This window comes from Cryptomeria japonica, chromosome 5 (genome assembly GCF_030272615.1).
Source record: "Cryptomeria japonica chromosome 5, Sugi_1.0, whole genome shotgun sequence".
Lineage (NCBI taxonomy): Eukaryota > Viridiplantae > Streptophyta > Pinopsida > Cupressales > Cupressaceae > Cryptomeria > Cryptomeria japonica.
In genome coordinates this window covers 506,570,450-506,589,775 of record NC_081409.1, presented here as the reverse complement: position 1 = coordinate 506,589,775, position 19,326 = coordinate 506,570,450, and the positions used below count along the sequence as shown (strand labels likewise).

Genomic DNA, 19,326 nt, shown 5'->3' with positions numbered 1-19,326 from the left:
ATTATTTGTCCTTCGTCGGTCTTCCCTACGTCCGTCATCCTGGCGCTCATGAAATTCTCGTAAAATTTGCTGTCGTCGGTTCTCCGGGTTTACTTCACCAACGAGTAGGCCCATTGTGTCTGTGCGCCATCCGTGTCTTCCGTTCCTGAGTTCGTCTAGGCAACGGCGCCAAATGTTTACCTCACTGGGTAAACAGGAAGAATACAGAAATCGAACAACAATGCACAATGCAAATACAAAAGAAGTACCAGAATAAGCTTTCCATTAATGTCAAAGGATGTTCATATTATATCCGTCGTCAACATTACATGTCCTCCAACACCCGGAGATGGTACAATATATGACAGCCGAAGGGGTGCAACACAACCGTCGCGACTCCAACTACCTACCTGTCGGCTAACTAACTGACCGCCGTAACACATTATTACCGACGACAACATAAACATAACAACATAACATAATGATTATTCCCGACAACAAGTAAAGCATGTGGCCTACTCACCTTGTATGCATCTAGTTTGACAAAGAAATCTTGTGGATTCTGCTCCCTATCTCAAGTCATGAAGGTTGCGTGGGTTTTGGAATTGGCTCAAAAAGACATTCTAAAATTCTAAATATAATCCAAACCTTCAAGTTTGATGCAGTTAAGAGCTTGATTGTACTGCTACTTGTGGAGCCAGCAAACTTCTATCTATTTATACTTTATGACTCAAATGCTATTACTTTACATATTTATCATAATAAAAAAACCTAAAATGCATAAACTATATACATGAAACAAGAAAGACAAAGAAAACATGCAAACTATTCATTACATTATCTTTATAGATTAGGCTTCATCAGCTAATAACATCAAGTATGACAGCAAAACTTAGCTTTTAAAAAATAGGCTGTAAAACCCAGAATGACACATTTTATGAATAAATTCAAAATTATCACTTTTCATATAAATGCTGATCTCAGGACCATAAGGAGTTCATGGCACTAACAATTTAAAAAGGATCATGTGATTCATAAACACTCCAAACGCACTTAACCTTTACCAGCTTAAGGTAAATATTAAAAAAGAGGCAGTTGCAAAGGTAGTCTGTTTCCAAATATTTCTTTTTTTTACACTGGACAAGGAATTGGGTACTAGCTCTGCATAGTACTCTCTATTAATTTATTGCTCATTTTCGCTACTGCCAAGAGTGAAAACCTACTAAAGGAAAGTGTAATGGACACATAGCAGAGCATTAATATAGGTGCTCTGGCATGAATGAAAGAAAAGTTTATATACAACTTCAATGAATTTTCTCAACATAGTTTTACACTGAAATCAAGAATGTCACCTTTCCAAAACAGTCATAATATTTAATGGATATCGAAAATATGGGATATGTTCGTCAGACACCTGAGTTTGCAGCTCCTGAAGTAAGAACAGTTTCATACTTCTTCTTTGAAACAGCCCAGTCAACAGCAATTGGTCTTTTGCCAACTTTGGTTCCATTAATAATACGAATTGCCTGGATTGGTAAATTCATATATTTTTAAAATAACAAATGAATTTCTACTCTTATCCCAGAGATGGAGATCTGATGCAGAAAAAAATTACTTACCTTTTCAGCGTCTCTTTTACAAGTGAAGGTAACAAAAGCAAAACCTTTAGATGGCCTACTTACAAAAATGAATATACCCAAGTTGAAACATATTTATCCCTAAAGCAATGGAATAGCTCATATTAGGTTTATAGAGAAGCCTCGGAACATACAATACCTGCCATTGGAACCCTTAGGGATGGTAATATCCCACAGAAAACCTGCTGTCGAGAAAAGCTTCCTTAGTTCAACTTCACTAGCCTGCTTCCAATCAAACCAAAAACTCACGAGGCCATCAAAAATAGTACAATTACTTCAGGAATCAAATAAGCCAAGAAATATTAAATTAGGACTTCTTTTCAGCAATACTAAACCTCAAAAGGCAGATTTCGAACAATAAGCCTCCATTTGCTTGTCTTTGAACCCTAAAAGTGCATGCAATAAGGAGATTAGCATAGGCTATCATTTTTAGGCACCTAGCCATAGGCCCTTGGCTGGCAACAGACTAACATAATAATTTTAAGATGACATTCTGAAAGAATACATGTCAGTCAAGAAACAATTCTATTATACCTCACCACCAAGTTGGCGTGCCCAAACTACTGCCCCTTCAATAGTTTTCTGATGCAATCTGGCTACAGCTTGACATGCTGATTTAACAGAAACATATAATACAGCAACAGCGCCCAATTTGCAACCATCTCGAGCAAGCCCTTTATCAATATACAATTGCTGAAAATAATTAGTATTAACTAAAAGAACGATATTGGATTCTTCAAAACACCATAAATATACTACATATTTTACTTTAAAACTAGAAAGGCCATACTTTTAAAAATATCTATTGCATGTGTGAAAGCGAATGTTTGGCATACCATATATATAATATAAATTAATGCCAAGATCAATCCAACACACACACATACATATATATTGAAAAGCTAAATTATCTAAAAGAAGCAACATCAATGCCAAGATCAATGCGCTTTGGCTCTCAAGTATAAATTCGTTCATCAGCTCAAACCCAACACAATTTGATGCCGATTTACATACAACTACTTGAATGTGAAGTTATCTATCAAGAAAATTAAAAGAAGCCCCATAAAAGCCCAAGAAATTCAACTAAGATCTCCTGCTAAACATTTAACTCTAGAAAGCACTTATTTATAAATGAAAAATCATCTTGTTTGCAGCAATTTCCAATGAAGATGTAAACTTGTATACAGAAAATCCTTGATGCCAAGTCCCTTATTCTTTCCTACTGCTGTAGTTTGGAATTTTCTAATATGATAAAAAATTCAATAACTAATACCACACTTAGGCAGCATAAATTATGCTCATTTAGCCATGATTATATATAAACAAAAACATATATCCAAAACCAAAATATCATCAACCAAAAGGTAACCAAAACTTGGGTATTTCCAAACTCCAAACTTCAAACCATTCAACCATATCAAGTGCAGCTACTTCATTTCAGATACCAGTAAATACCATGGTGGGTAGGAGATTCCAGTGAGGGGATTGCCAAAACAAACTATCAGAAAGTCACACCCTAAAAGCACAGAATAAATATGACAGGAGCATTAAGTATTGTAAGCGAACTTCGCCATTCAAAGTTCAAAGTTCAAACCACTCAATTATATCAAATACAACTACTTCAATTCCGATATAAGTAAATACTATGGTATCACTAATCCAGATTTGGATTGACTAGTTTAAACCAGAAGCATAATTGTACTTTGATTGCTTGGAATTTAATCAGGAAAAACTTGAGAACATCAAAAATTTCATAAAAATCAGAAGGAAATGTCACTCTTGTTATTTCAAGCCAAACAAAGGAAACAAATGCAGCTTTTCCATCTGAAACAAATGAAATCAATGAATAATCATCTCTCCCAGATCCAAAGCACAATACATTATTGAGAGAAGTTTAAAAAGAACATCTATCATGCATAGCAGAATTCCAGAATAGATATCAACTGCAAAATGTTACCAACCATGGCTTTGTAGCTCAAATTCCGGTAGTGGATTTGTGATGGATTCTACATCACCAGCCTTCTTTGCCTCAAAAAGCACTACCTCTGTCATTTTTTGGTCAGTGAGACCACCAAAAATAGCAGTTCTTGCAACCCTGTCAATAAACATGAATGAAAGTAATCAGGACAAATACTGCATATGCATGCGTTAAATATATATATAGGAAAATCAAATGTTAAAAGTATTGACAGTAGAGACAAGTCCTTCCAAATCCCAAATAGGAATTATTCAAATTACACTTAAGTCAAATCCATCTTTCTCCTCCTGCCTCCCCCTCTCCCTACATTCAGGGACTTCAGAAAATTGATTATTCGATCCCTCAGGACCTATCTTAGAAGCTGATGCAGAAGTAGTCTGGAGCTCTAGCAATCCTGCACGCCCAAAAACAATCTTCTAACAATTTTGTTGTTTCTTCACTAAGACTCTCGTGTTGACCTGTTTGCTGTTCCTGTTTTTGTCCAGGTGTGAGAAGTCTCTTTCCTGGGCGATTGCCTTCTTTCCTTCCCAGCACTTACCTTGTCATTATGGCTGAGGATCTAAATTTTGTGGGGTCCACAGTGGAGCTGGATGCATCCTTCTTGCTTCCTTTGATTTGTTTCTGCTGGATAGGCCCACCTTGAGTTGGACGAGGGAACAAAAAGAATAAAAATTGATTCATTTGTCTAGGACCCACAAATTCCCAGTTGGCACTTGATTCTATTCTTCTGAGCATTTCCCTACAGGGACCTGCCTAAGGATTTCTGTCTGGTGCTGACTTTATCAAATAACCCTGCTGGACATTATTTTCCTTGCTGGTGTTTCCATTAAGAGATTGTGGATGTTTGCAGTGCTTATATTGGACCTTATTTATTGCTGAGGGGTGCCCATATCTTGTCCATTTCGGAGTGGAGTTAATTCCACATCCCTACCCCAACTGAGGCAGTGTCCCATTACAGCCATTCTCAGCCTTGATCACGGGCCAACCCTTTATGGGCATAGCAGTTTCATTTGCCTATTTCTAGGTGGCAGCATCAGAACCTGATGCTGATTATGGGAAGTATGATCTTCCGAACATGGGCATAATATTTCAGCCAGCAATATAGTTAGTAATTTTTTTCTAACTGATGCAGCATTATCTTGGATAGTTATCACTCACTGTCAGAAATAGTTTTTGTTTCTTAATTAAACTAAGTATGTTGGAACAGAATAGTCCAGGACTTGGGATGAATTCCAAGCTATTCAAGTGTATTTATGGCTTGGCCATACGCCTGTAGTAGTGTACCGATGATTTTCTAGTTTGTCTAAATGTAAGTTGCAGAGCTACATGTCTGTGGTTAGACAGCCCTAGGTTGGCTACCAGCCAGTCGATTTATGTTTCCTGCATTTCAATTACAGTACATGGAAGCCTTTTTGGTTTTGTTTTGTTCTGAGAATAGAGTTTCCTGAAACTTGTAATATTTTGTAGTTCCAGTTGTATGCCTATATCCTGTTAAGTGGACACTTAAATTTGAAGTATTGTTATTCTATTACTACACTTCCTAGTTTTTGTTGCAAATTGGCAGTTTGTGTGCAGAGCTGCAAGCTATGTTTCCTTGCAAATTGGCAGTTTGTGTGCAGAGCTGCAAGCTATGCTTCCTATCACTAGGCACTGGGGCTGTAACGCCATTATCTAGTATTATAGCTGTGACAGCATTAAATGGTACTAGGTTGCTGAAGGAGTCAATCTTGAGAGTCCTAACAATTTTCATTGCAGGTGTGTGGATCATGTAACTGCAGAGAGTTGAGAAGAAGAGATGGCTAATGGAAATGCTGAAATGGCAGAGATATTGAGGGCAATGGCAGCAATATTAGAAGCATTGGAAACAGCACAAAGTAAAGGTGTGCCTACCAAGAACACAATTGAAGATGAAGAAAAAGATGAACCGGTTGACCAAGGAGGAGAGTATATGAACAAGCCCTTCATAAAGGGCTATGTCACTCATTGGAAATTGACCATGGATGGAGCCTTCATGCTACAATGGGAATTTGAATGCTAAAGAGCTAATGGATTGGATTGTAGAAATGCAGAAGAGCTTTGATTTTGAATCCATTGAAGACCCAAAGAGGGTTAAACTCATTACTACTAAATTGAAGAGTCATGCATCCCTTTGGTGGGGTCATGTAGAGCTCAATAGACAATGGTCGAAAAAAGAGAAAATTTGATCATGGGATCAAATGGTGGCAAACCTAAAATATAGATTTTATTAAAATAATATTATATCTATTCTATAATGGTCATCTTAGTTGTCGACTTAGTTGTCCTTTTTAGTTCGTTTAGTGTAACTACTGCTTCATTTATTAGAAGGCGTAGTTAGCTTTTTAGTTTTTATCTTTTTTAAGCATTTTAGCTTTTTAGCTTCATGTTGAAGCTACAATTTAACGGTTCGTTCTTTTTAGAACACCGTCTTGTAAATTTCTATATATACGTTGTATATTTGTAAATATAATCAATTATTTTTCAGATTTTTACTTGCGGATTACCACCTAAATTTGCCAAAGCAATAGCAAAATTTGAAGCAAAAAGAGTTGAGTGTCGAGGCATATACATAAGATTTTTGCCAACTCAACATCCTAGATGGCCATGTAGAAGATGATTTATAAAAAAGCTGCAAGATACATTAATAATGGATTCCGCATGGCTATCCAAGATAAATTTAGCATGATTCAGGTGTGATTGGTAAAAGAAGCTTACCAATGTGGAGAAGTTGGCCATACAGACTTCAAGTGTCTTCAAGAACAGTAAGGACTTGGAAAAACAGGTGAAGCACAAAACCACATTGCACAAGCTGGTGATGAATATGTCACACCACCCAAACATGCAAAAGAACTAGAGCAAGTGTTGTCTCTCATGATGAAGAGAGTACCGCTGAAATCGGAGAATTAAGAGCATGAGCTCCAAAGGAAAAATCTTTTCAAGACTATAGGCAAGTACAAAAGAAAATGTTGCAAGGTTGTTAACAATGGAAGAATCAAATCTTGGTATCTAGTGAGATGGTGGAGAAGCTCAAGCTGAAAATAATGCCACACCTCGGGCCATGTGTCACATGTTGTTGGGTAGACCATGGTAGTATGACAAGAAGGCTATGCATGATATGCCAAGAAAAACACCTATACCATCACCAAGGATGGAAAAGAATTCACATCAAATTCATTGAAGAATTAGAGGAGACAAGTTGACAGTAATCCAAAGAAATTGTTAGAGGAATATGCTGAAATTCTATCACAAGAGTTGTCAAATCGGCCACCACCAGTGTTACAAGGGGACGCATCCCCACACCTCAAACCCCTATCCCCATCCCCTGAGGCATTTTGAGCATGGGGGGACTTTAGGGGATGTCCCCTCACTGTCCCCCCTGCCCCAACTGAGAAAATGTGGAAACGTCCCCAAACACATCCCTAAAATTGGGGACAGCAAGAAACAGATAGGGGACACCTAGCTGTCCCCAAGGTGCCCAGGGACATCTCAGACATCCTTTGACTCTCTGAGGGACAGCTAGGTGTCCCCTGTTGAAGCAATTTTTAATAATGTTTTGAAAAAAAGTCCATTCATAACATTATAGTAAAGACAGTTAAATATATTGTTACAGCATCATAACAGCAAGATAACATGTCAAAGTTATTAACAACAGAAATAATTAAATCATAACAGCACTATAACAGCTATTGAATTAATCATGAGAGAGTGACTGCAACGACTGTTGTATAACAGCAATAAATATATCTGATATCATGATTCAGATTCATAGTTAATGATATATAAGTTATATAACAGTTAATATTAACATCAATAATTTGAATTTCTGATTTCATTGTTCATAAAAACCTCGAACTTCAAAATTGTTAATATGGTATTAGAGTCAGTTATTATTGTCAGTTGCAAAAGAGATTAAAGGTGCATTTTCCATGGTATGGTACAGAGAGGTATTGTGTGAGAAGTACAAAGAAACAATTTCTTTTTGGAAGGTGGTTGGCATGCAGGCTTCTGCAGACATCATCCAATATCATTTTAACATTGTCATGTTATATTACTGCTATTATACTGTGTTCATTGACTTGTAGAACTCTCTCTCTCTCTCTCTCTCTCTCTCTCTCTCTCTCTCTATATATATATATATATATACATGGTCATCCACCTGACATCCACAAAAAGAAGCATCAACCATCACATAGATTTGATCGCAAGAGCAAGCCTACTGCTATTATACTGTGTTCATTGACTTGTAGAACTCTCTCTCTCTCTCTCTCTCTCTCTCTCTCTCTCTCTCTCTCTCTCTCTCTCTCTCTCTCTCTCTCTCTCTCTCTATATATATATATATATATACATGGTCATCCACCTGACATCCACAAAAAGAAGCATCAACCATCACATAGATTTGATCGCAAGAGCAAGCCTACCAAACAAGGGTAGCATACCAAATAACACCATTATAGTGAGGGACCAGAAGTATTGGCAGCTAAAAGGGATAGTGAGTGACGCATGTGGAATGATGCACAAGCCATCAATAAGATATAGTAAAGTATCAGTACCTAATACCCCAAATCCGAGATGGGGGTGAATGTGAAACCACATTCAAAACAAATTATGGATTGTCTAAGTAATTGGTTATGCCATTTAAATTGAACAATGCACCAAGCACCTTCATATGATTAATGAATGAGGTATTAAAGCCTTTTCCTGGTAAATTTATGATTGTTTATTTTGATGATATCTTGATTTTCAATAAGACAAAAGTAGAGCATTTGGAGCATTTAAGATTACTTTTACAAAGCTTGAAAGAAGCAATTTGTTGATTAATCTTAAGCATCGTAGTTTTATGAAGAACAATCTGTTGTATTTAGGATTTGTCATTTCATAGAAAGGTTCCTGAAAAATTCAAAAGCAATTGTTGAGTGGCCATCATCAATAAGTACATTTGACACAAGGAGTTTTCATGACCTAGCAAGTTTCCACAGGAAGAATATTCAAAATTTTAGTGGTATCTGTGCACCTATCGTGGAAATCATTAAAGGTGATAGGGAATTTTCAATGGACAGCAATAACAAAAAATAGTCTTCAACTCTTGAAAGGAAAAGCGAACACAACCTGTATTGGCGTTACCAGATATTGACAAAGTGTTTTAACTTTTAAGCAAGTTGAACTTCAAACAAGACAACAATTGCAAGAGTCTTGAGCCAAAAACATAAACCTATTGCTTACTTTATAATGAGAAGTTAAATGAGACTAAAAAGTACTTTGTTTATGATCAGGAATTTTATGCCATCATCCAAGCACTCAAGAAATGGCAACACCATTTGCTACCAAAGGAATTTGATCATCAGACACTGCTGTACATATACAGCCAAGGTAAACTCAATCAAAGGCATATGAAATATGTTGAAATCTTTTGCAAAGTTGTTCATTTGTTTTGAAACATTGAGGTGGTCAATAAAACCGAGTAGTGGATGCACTAAGTAGAAAATGTTTATTGCTGACTGAAATGAGAATATAAGTTGTTAGTTTTGATTATATTAAAGTTTAAACAGTTGTATGAGAATGATCCAAATTTCAATTACACATGGACTACACACAAAAGCCCAATGGTCAAAAATAGAACACCATGGTTGGATTATTTCATTAAAGTGGGGTTATTATTAAAAGAAAATTTTCATGCATACCTCAAGGATCTATGAAAAAAAGCATAGTAGAGGCTTCGTTGGGTGGTTTTGTGTGGACAAAACATTAGCACAACTGGCTGAGAATTATTATTGGCCAAGAATGGGTAAGGATGTGAAGCATATGATGCAGCACTACAAAATTTGTCAACATGCCAAGGAAGAAGGGGATTATATCAGATACTGACCCTGATAGTGGGAGGTATGATCTTCTAGAGATGGGCATAAAATTGAACCATTGTTGTAAATAGTGGAATTTTTCCAACTGGTGCAGCATTATCGTCGACAGTAATCACTTACTGTGAGAAACAGTGTTTAATTTTAAATCAAACTGAAAATGTTGGAACATAATAGTCCACAAATTGGATGAATTTCAAGCTATTGCAGTGTATTCTTGGCTTGTTTGTTTGCCTGTAGCAGTGTATCAGTGATTTTCTGGGTTTTCTGAATGTTGATTGCAGAGCTACATGTCTATGAGCTGGGTTAGACCACCCTTGACCAGCTACCAGCCTGTTGATTTATGTTTTCTGCATTTCAGTTACAGTCTGTATCCTGTTAATTGGTCTATTAAATCTGAAGTATTGTTATTCTATTACTACACTTCCTAGCTGTTTTTGCAAATTGACAGTTTGTGTGCCGAGCTGCAAGTCCTAAGCTGCCTTTCACTGGGCACTGAGGCTGTGACTGCATTAGAAATACTATGGAAATGTCACCGTCTTTCTTTCTCTAGCATTTCAGAGTCCTTTGGGTCAGACCTGGTTTTGAATTTTTTTCAGGAGCTACCCTGCAAGTAACTGCAGATTCCCCCCCTGTTTCCAAATAAAACTGATTGCTCATGGACCAACAGACTTTTGTGTCTTAACAGAGCTGTTATCAATGTTCTTCAGAAGTTTCAGGTTTTTCCAACAAGATATCTAGTTTTTCACCACCTCTGTCAAAGGCATGTTCCTAAACTACCTTGCCTCTTGGATTGCTTTTTCTCCAAGGGTTGTTTACTGATCAATAAATTTACCACTTGGATTATCTAGAAACGATGAAATGACCAGGTAGTGGCTTTTTTTTATTGTAATTTAAATGTAATACCTTTTTGATCTTTGCTGACTTAAGTAAATTTCATTAACAGATGTAAACAAAATAAGCATATTTTGCAGCCAAGTTTAACCTTAAAAACAAATTACCAGCTTATAGATGCTAGTGTCCAGTGTTCCTTTATCACACACCTGCTTAATCCTTCATGAAATGTGGATACATAAAAAAGTTGCGGAGAGTTGATATGCTATGGAGATCTATAGATTTTAGGTTAAAAACTTAAAAACTTGAAGTCAAACACTTAACCTTTATGCATTGAGTTTGAGCAGATAATATTTAGATTTTTCTTATAAAATGCCTGTGTAGAATTATGAAAACAATAATGAATTTACTTTTCTTAAATTGTTTGAAAATGCCTCTACCTCACAAAACTGTTGACATATCAACCTTGTTTTCATTAACTCTACATGTCAATGTTACATATCATGATTGGCATTTTCTTATGGGAGACCATTTTATAGTTTGCTTCAGAATGGTAGGGGGTCAATTGACCCATTGCAAACACTTTGGCATGATTGCAATAGTATTTATTACCTTTGAATTGCAGAACTCGTAAGTTCCAAATTGGATGGACTACAGCTATTTTTTTTTCCTCGCATCCCTTTTTCTGCTGAAAATTCAAGGAGAAATATGTTTAGAAAAACACATTTAGAACACAACGTATATTAGCTCTGAACAGCAATAGAGAAATGCAACTAAACCAGGCTAATTACAGGACTAGTTACCAGAATCCTTGCTTTCTTCATGAGGCTGAACACTCGGAGGTATTTCTAATTTCTCTTGTTTATTTGCCTTTGTTTTCAGTGTTTTTCAGTTATTAAGCCACCTGTTATTAATTTTGAAGGATATACAATGCAAATATTTGGAATACGTGAGGAATATAGCAAAATGAATTAGAAGAGTTGAAAATGAGAAAAACAATTTAGTAGCATACTAGACCTCTATAACAGGACATTTCACATGCATTAAGCTAAAGAATCAAACCAAAGCAACCTTCTTTTATTTTCCCTCCCTCTGAATCTACACAATTTTTTTTATTGGTGTTATCCACAGTTTTATGATCCTCCACATTTTCTGTTTGCGCTTCCGTGTCACCTGTTTTGGTAAAAAGTTCAATACCCTGTTAGTCGGAGTCCACCGCAGGTGAACCTGTAAAAAAACCACTTTTATCAAACAGAACTATATCTCATGTGAACCAGGTGCAAGAAACTTTCCATCATCATCACCATAAAAAGGGCAATTTACATAATGCCAACAGTTCACCTTTGCCCGTCTTAGCCCGACGTTGCTGAAATGAAGGCCGATGCTTAGCAAGATCCACAGCAATCTTCCGTCCACCTATAACTGATCCATTCTTTGCTTCAACAGCACGTTTTGCATTTCAAAGAGTATGGACTCACATTTTTAGGACTTTTCAGATGATCTTGAGCTACACAAAAATCAAAGCAAATAAAAAAATACAAATGCAGATCAATCCAACCTACAGTTCTTTTAATTAAACAAATAAGATCATTAACTACCAGAGTAAAAATTTATGGAGGTAAATGTATCATGTTGTGAGAAATTCAATCAGTCAAAATAAAATGTCATATTCTAAACACAAAATAGAAAAATCAAGTAATGCATTCCTTAACAAAGATTTTATTAAACCCAAAACCAGGTAATCAGACATATATGACTTTACTTATACTCCATGTTCTCATCAATTAATGGTATTCAAGACACTGCCTGCATGGACTGTATTTTATGATGTCTGGAAGAATCTAGGAGGGAAAAAGTTTTACCTTGTCAAGAATCAGAAAGCAAAGTTTGATTTATTCTTAACTCCGTATGCAATGTTGGGTTATAGTGTGTCCTAACTCAAATTAGTCTCTACACAATGTCTGTGTAAAACCATTTCATACCCAAATAATAACCAACAGCAGCAATTTAAATAATAACAAAAATTTTACCGGCAAGCACAGAAACCTGGCATACAGCAGACAGAAAAATATTCTGGAATGGAAGGAATGGTTGATATATTTTTACATATTAAAAACATACACACTGAATCAATCTAGCAAAGAAAAAAAAGAGATAGTTCTGCCATGACCCAAGGCAAATGATGAAAAAAATATTCTCGTGACTTATAATTTGCTTTCATTCACACTCCACCATCACTGCCATGTATGGTTTTTTATCCCAGGAACTCTGGGATGCATCCCTTCAACTCTTTTCTCCATATATTTTACCATTATAATCCACCTCGTACTCCTAGATCCTAGACTGTGATCTGTTGAACCAGAGCAGCCAAAAAATGTGGGGAAAATTTGGCAAACCAAAAGTAAAAGATTTTTTAAACAAATCGGGATTTAATCAGGAAAAGATAAAATTTTCAAACGTTGAAAAATGCAGACAAAAATAAATGTTTTTTTTTTTATTTTTAAGGCATAGTATAGAGATATATATAGAAAGCAAATAAAAATGAGAGCTTAGCTCATGAATTATGGAATATATATTTTCTCATTTATGTTTATAGTATATTGCATGCTAATAGTTTTTCAAATTTTCAATTACAATCTACTTTGTAAAAAGGAAACTTACAAAGAAAGTTTCAAAAAATCAGATATAGCCAATGACTTTTGCTACTGCAGAAAGCTACACTAGAGCGGTGCACATCCTGAATCATTCGACCACATCACTATCATAATTGCAATCCCCAAGGAGATCATAATCATCATCATCGTCAAGGACATCATCATTTACAATCCACTCAAAATCTTGATTGATCTCATCAAGTTCAATTAGCAGATCTTGTTGTTGACAAACATCAATTCCAACCATGGATTTCACCTAATTTACTATTACTATTGATGATTTTACTCGTTACAAGTGATACATCCTTATGTCTCCCCCCCAATGGTAAATTGCATGCTATCACTCACTAACACCAAGCACACTAGGCCCTCTTTCACCTTTTCCCTCCACCTTCTCGTCAATCACCAACTCCCTTTTCTCCATGTACATTCTTTTGGCTTCTATCATTGACCACGAACTACTACTCACCTCTTTACACCTTGTCTCTATTAAGCTCCATATGGTTGTCTTGTTTTTTCTCACATCCAAGTAGCTATCCCTAAAAACAACACTTTTTCAATGTAGCTTCATGCTTGTGTATATGAATTTCAGCATTAGAAAAGTCAACCATATTAACCTCCATGTGCATAATTCACGTTCATTTCTTGTAATTTGCTGGATTCCACCTTATGCCTATTCCACTTCCCTAATAGCAAACATTTACCAAACCAGAGTTAAGGCGATAAGTTCACTGTTAACCATAAGTCACATAAGCTTTATGGTTTTGAACATAGGTACGAGATGCAGAATCAAACTCAAAAAGCTGATTTTTTACTTACAATACACCCAAACTCAACAAGCTGATTTGATTTTTCACTTACACCTGAACTCAACAAGCTGATATTTTACTTACACCCAAACTCAGCACTCAGGCTCGACAAATTGAAAAACCATGAACTATACAGATTTTTTAAGGATTTAGAGAATATGCTATGGATCCATCAATGAACCAACTTTAATGATATTATAAGCTTAACAGTTAGAAGCTACTATGATCACATACACAAGTATAGATCAATCAAATGAGTACAAAAGCATATTTGAGTTGAAGGAAACAACATTCTTAAATATAAAAATATTTTCAACTGACTTGGATATACAACAATCATGGGTTATGATATCCAAGGCCTCAAAAACAAAAATCACAACATGTAGTAACGAACTATGGTAAACTAATCTTCCTCTTTCCTCTTGTGGGAATATCACTACTACTACTACCAACCATGGATGGCATAGGCATAGATGATTGTCCAGAAGAATGTATTGGCATTGTCACACCTTTACACCTCATTTCCACCTCCATATTCAATCTATGAGCCTCTCTACCTTCTCATCCTCCTTTACATCTAGAAAAATCTAAAGTCTACAGCTTGTAACACCCAAGAAATGAAACCACACCCTTGCATAGCTTCCTCTAAAATCTTTCTTGCAGATGTGACACAACCACACCCTACTCCCCCCTAAATTTTTCTTTTTAGCATCTATGGCAGTCACAAGTTGGAGAAGAGGTTTTTTTAAGTTAAAAGAGCCATTCACATAAAATTTTGAAGGCAAGGGAAGGGCACTTCAATGGACTTGGTGGTTGTTCTCCTCCATCCCCAACACTTCAAGAATTTGATACAGAAATAAATTTTATTAAAAATAACAGAAGAAATTTAAATACATGTCCAATATAGGTTTGGTTCAAAATTGCATAGAGATAATCTTATCCATGAATTTTTAAAGATTATTTCAATAGCAATCCCTAAAAATTGGAAAAAAATTGTCACCATCAAACCTGCATTGTCCTGCCATGAAAACTTAAAGAAACAACGAAAAAGATGATGATAGTTTGACCTATCCCTAATTGCAACTACACTAAATAATCTATATATTTTGTCCAAATTATAGCTATTTCATTAAATCTTTTACAGTCAGACCCAAGCTGTATCAAACCCAAGTTAATAATACTTGAACCTCAATTAGAAACTTAGTTTATTACTCAATCTTGTATGCATCATCTCCTCCACCAGACCAGCCTTATCCAACAAGCTTGGACACAAACAATCACATTATTGGCCCCATCTTCAACCTTCAACCCTTAATACATCTGCACCTGTTTTGAAGCATGTCCCATCCTTTGCTTTGCCCCAAAAAGCTACTGTTGACTCTCCAAAGATATTGCGAGATGTTACCAATGAGTACATTCAAATTATAATGAAGATCAGTCCACAGTTCAATCAAACACACAAATGTATCAAATTTCTGTGAACTCCCTCCAACACTATAAACAGCCATTGACCTTAAGAATGGCACCAAAATGACATAATATCCTAGGTTAATGCTTGTTAGGTTTGAAAATGACAAGTTTAACAAGGGTATTACCCTAGATATGTGTTACAAGGCAAATTGAGTGATCACCAGGTGGGGATGATCTTGCACCATGTTAATCTCAAATTTCAATAATGATCTTCTTACCCTGCATAATTCCAATTATGAGCACAAAATGTTTGAGGGCCTCATATAAGCTAAAATCCTTGTGCCCAAAATACATTCTATGATGCTCAGGAATAACTACTCACCAACAACCATTCACATAATTGCATCACATAGTACATTCAGAATTATCACAAATTAGTTTTGTATTTGATTATCAAATACAGGTGATTACATAATTGGCAGCCCATTGATTTAGGAATTCATGTTGCCTGCTTCATTTGTTTAGAGATTCATCTCTAGAGCTCCATGCCTCAGCTAGGTGATCCCCACCCATACTCAATCATCATGTTGTATCTGTGCTTGGCATACCAAGAACAATGCCTAATAAATAAAGAGTAAATTGAAGTACAAAAAACATATGGGACTCGATCAGAAGATCCATGGCCATTGGATGTGATTGTCATACAATTAATGATTTACATCCCTTCAGTACTGCTAAAGCTTAAAATACTAGTTCAAGAGATATATATCAGATAGTCAAATTCCAACGACCACTGGCATAGCCATCAAAGGCATATTGTGAGCTGAAATAATATCTAATTTAATGAACCTCCAATAGTTATTGTTATATATTTTGCCTTTCATGCAACAGAGCTGAATCCTAATGGCCTCTGTCATGACAGGTAAAATACTGGTGCATATATACACATTGCTAACATTCTCCATGTTTTATATGTCATTTTCATGTAGTATATTGTTCAAGAATAATACTTCATCAACGCTGTAAAATTTTTGTCATTACTGTGGTAATAGTTAATGAAATAGTGAAGCAATGCACATAGACAGTAATTCTTTTGGAATTGGTATGTTACATGTTCACTTGGAGAAAAGATCATTATATTCTCAATCGTATAGTGACCTATAAATTCTAGAATCATGTTTTAAGGAAAAATATACAAAAAAAGCAAATTGCAAATTCTTGAGATAAATGAATCTTACAATTGAACAAATCCAAAGCCACGATGCTGATCAGATCCTGTCCAAAATAAAATAGAAAAGTAAATCTGATCTATAAGTAAGTTTGAAGACAATGAAATATATAACCAACTCTTAAGAAAAAAAATTGTGTAAATGATTAAGAAAGAAAAAAAGAAGAAGATTGTAATTGAAGGGTTCTTTACTGATTTGTGTTGTACCTTTTGGTTTCACTAGGAAGCACCGTCTTATGGGTCCAATTTCACTGAAAGATTCCTCTAGCTAATACGCAACAACAACAATATAATTTTCTCATTATATAGAGAAGCAACAAGCAAAAGCCTTAGATATAATTCAGAGAGAATTACAAAACTAAATATAAATAAAGCAATATTTCAAACTAATCCAAAACAAAAAATTAGAAATATTGCATTCTCAAAACAAAAAGACCTCAAATGCATACATCAACCATGAAGCAAAGAGGAAGAATATCAAAACACAAATGTGTTATGCTTCAGAAGTCAGAACATTGGTCCAATGTGAAAAGGGACAGTTTGCTTCACATGAGAATAATCATATTGCCCCATACCACTACACTACACTAGGTAGCCTTCTAAATTCTTGAATATATAGGATTGGTTGTTTATTTATATCGTTTATTGTGTTCTTATAGATCAGAAATACTAAATTCATAGTACCAAGTCCAACACTACACTAAGTTGCCTTTTAAACCTTTCCAAGGTTTATGAGTAGCACCTTGTAATACATATTACAAGCATTCCTAAGGCAGCCAACTTATTTGGACAGCTGGTTGTAAAAACAGTTGATTGAGGAATCCTGTTTTGTTTGGAGAGTGTGATTTTTAGTAACGTGAGATCAGTAACAAGCAACCAGATAAGAATAAAGCCATTAGCACATATGGTGGACGTATGTCACCAAAAATAATTAAATAGTTACCTAGTTAAAATAATTGCCCCATAAATTATTTTCCAGAGAACTGATTTATGAATGAATCTAACTGATTCAATCATTTAAAGCCCAAAAGACCTGAAAACCATTTTAGTGAAACAAGAAGCTATACTTTCTAGTCATGTATGAAGATTGGACATCGAATGCTAAGAATAGCTTTTGTGTAGTTTTTCATTTTATTATGCTTTATTATTTATTTACCTTTAGTGAGCTTGCTTAGGTAAGTTATTACATAAGCTGAGTTTTGGGTGTAAAAGGTGTCACAGTCTTCCATAGAAGTTACACTTTCCCTCTTTGGATATCGAGGTGTCTTCTCATATCCTAGGAGTTACACTTCCTAAAGAATGAGATGTCCATCTCCTTCTCCCTCTGCATTTTTTAAAAATGATTTCTCATTGCTATATATTCTTTACACACTCTCATATTGGATGAAAAGCCATTTTGCTTATTAGAATCTTATCTCTGTTTACGCTTTTAATAGATGTAGCTAGCTTCTTAAGGCATTAGATCTTGGCAGATTTTGTTTCACAAATCTTACATGGTACAAAAGCTATGATGTCTTAGAATATGTAATGTCCCCTTTTTGAAATAGGATTTAATAATAAATAATAATAATAAAATTAAAATATTAAAAAATATAATATTATATAATTAAAATTTAATTAAGTTTAATGAAGGGTCAAAAAAGCATGAAATGAAGAGCTGTGACTCTCTCAAACATGAGATAAAAAAGGGAGAAGAGTTCATTTGAAAGGGGATATGGAGGAAGGAAGAAACGATCGAGCATGGGAATCAAGGCAAGATTAATGGAAGAAGAAAAGAATGGGAAGAAAATAAGGAAGTAACTCTTTCAAAGGGCAGAAATGATGAGGGGTTTTAACCCTTTCAAAGGGTGGTAATTGTGAAGGGTTGTGACTCATTCAAAGGGCAGAAATGATGAAGGGTTGTACTCTTTCAAAGGACTGTTAATAGTGCAAGGTTGTGACTCTTTAACAAAGAGTAGAAATAGTGAAGGGTTGTACTCTTTCAAAGGGTGGTAATTGTGAAAGGTTGTGACCCTTGCAAATTGGAAAATATAATTGGGAGAAGGTTTTATCTGAGGAGGACATCCAAGGGAGATACATTTCGAAAATAATTTATTATGCTCAAAAGGCAGCAATAGAGGGTGGTGACTCAATTCTTATGAAAGGTGGTGACCCCTTCACCAATAAAATATAAAGGAGAAATCATTCCAAGCATTAAAGAATCACTTATCAATCATCACTCATGAATCCATAAAGCAATCATCAATTACCAAATCAAGCAAACAATCAATCAGCAAATCATTCTATCAAATCAGTGTTCATTCAATCATCATTCACCAATATATCAAACCAGCATGCATTACATCATCACTCATCAATCATCTAATCAACAATCACTTAATCATCACTCACCAATACATCAAATCATACAATCAAAGGAATTCATCCAATCAATCAATCATTCAACAACAATCCATCAATCAAGTGAAATCGAAGGATCAAAGAAAAATAAGCAGAAACAGAATTGAAATCAGAACTGAATTAATATTAGCAGCAATGATAATTAAGAGATAAAGCTGATAAGTAGAATTATAGATATATGAATATGTGTTCATGCAATAGGGATACTTGCAGAAATTATTGACCTTTGCAAGTAATCTAAATGCTTGTAATGTCCCCACTTTCAGGGCCTCTTCCAGAGTGGCTGGTACTGTCTTTCAGGGTCTGTGTCAGCTGGTTCAGAGGGGGTTTCCGATGTCACCAATTAGTTCAGAGGATGTATTGGAGTTGAATGACACTTACTAGAGTGATTTTGGACAGCTCGTCCAAGACTTACTATCTTTAGTAAGTTGCTATTAGTAGTAAATGTCAGTTTCAACACTGTTTCATCAGTTGAGAGTCTAGGCTGACTTACAACCTTTAGTAGTTACTATTTATAGTAATCGCTA

At 35.4% G+C, this 19,326-nt stretch overlaps 1 protein-coding gene across 1 annotated transcript in view; it reads right to left on the bottom strand.

The window, feature by feature from the left end:
- Positions 1 to 19,326, bottom strand: part of LOC131064860 (uncharacterized) — a 100,272-nt gene that overhangs the window by 57,461 nt on the left and 23,485 nt on the right. Inside the window, exons 3-14 of the mRNA XM_059220696.1 lie at positions 16,607 to 16,667; positions 16,410 to 16,446; positions 11,640 to 11,758; positions 11,361 to 11,471; positions 11,102 to 11,185; positions 10,911 to 10,983; positions 3,578 to 3,711; positions 2,151 to 2,290; positions 1,952 to 2,002; positions 1,756 to 1,838; positions 1,599 to 1,656; positions 1,394 to 1,505 (exon numbers count right to left, since the gene is read on the bottom strand). Of these exons, the coding sequence (XP_059076679.1) occupies positions 1,394 to 1,505; positions 1,599 to 1,656; positions 1,756 to 1,838; positions 1,952 to 2,002; positions 2,151 to 2,290; positions 3,578 to 3,711; positions 10,911 to 10,983; positions 11,102 to 11,185; positions 11,361 to 11,471; positions 11,640 to 11,758; positions 16,410 to 16,446; positions 16,607 to 16,667 (1,063 nt within the window). The remainder of the gene's footprint in view (positions 1 to 1,393; positions 1,506 to 1,598; positions 1,657 to 1,755; positions 1,839 to 1,951; positions 2,003 to 2,150; positions 2,291 to 3,577; positions 3,712 to 10,910; positions 10,984 to 11,101; positions 11,186 to 11,360; positions 11,472 to 11,639; positions 11,759 to 16,409; positions 16,447 to 16,606; positions 16,668 to 19,326) is intronic.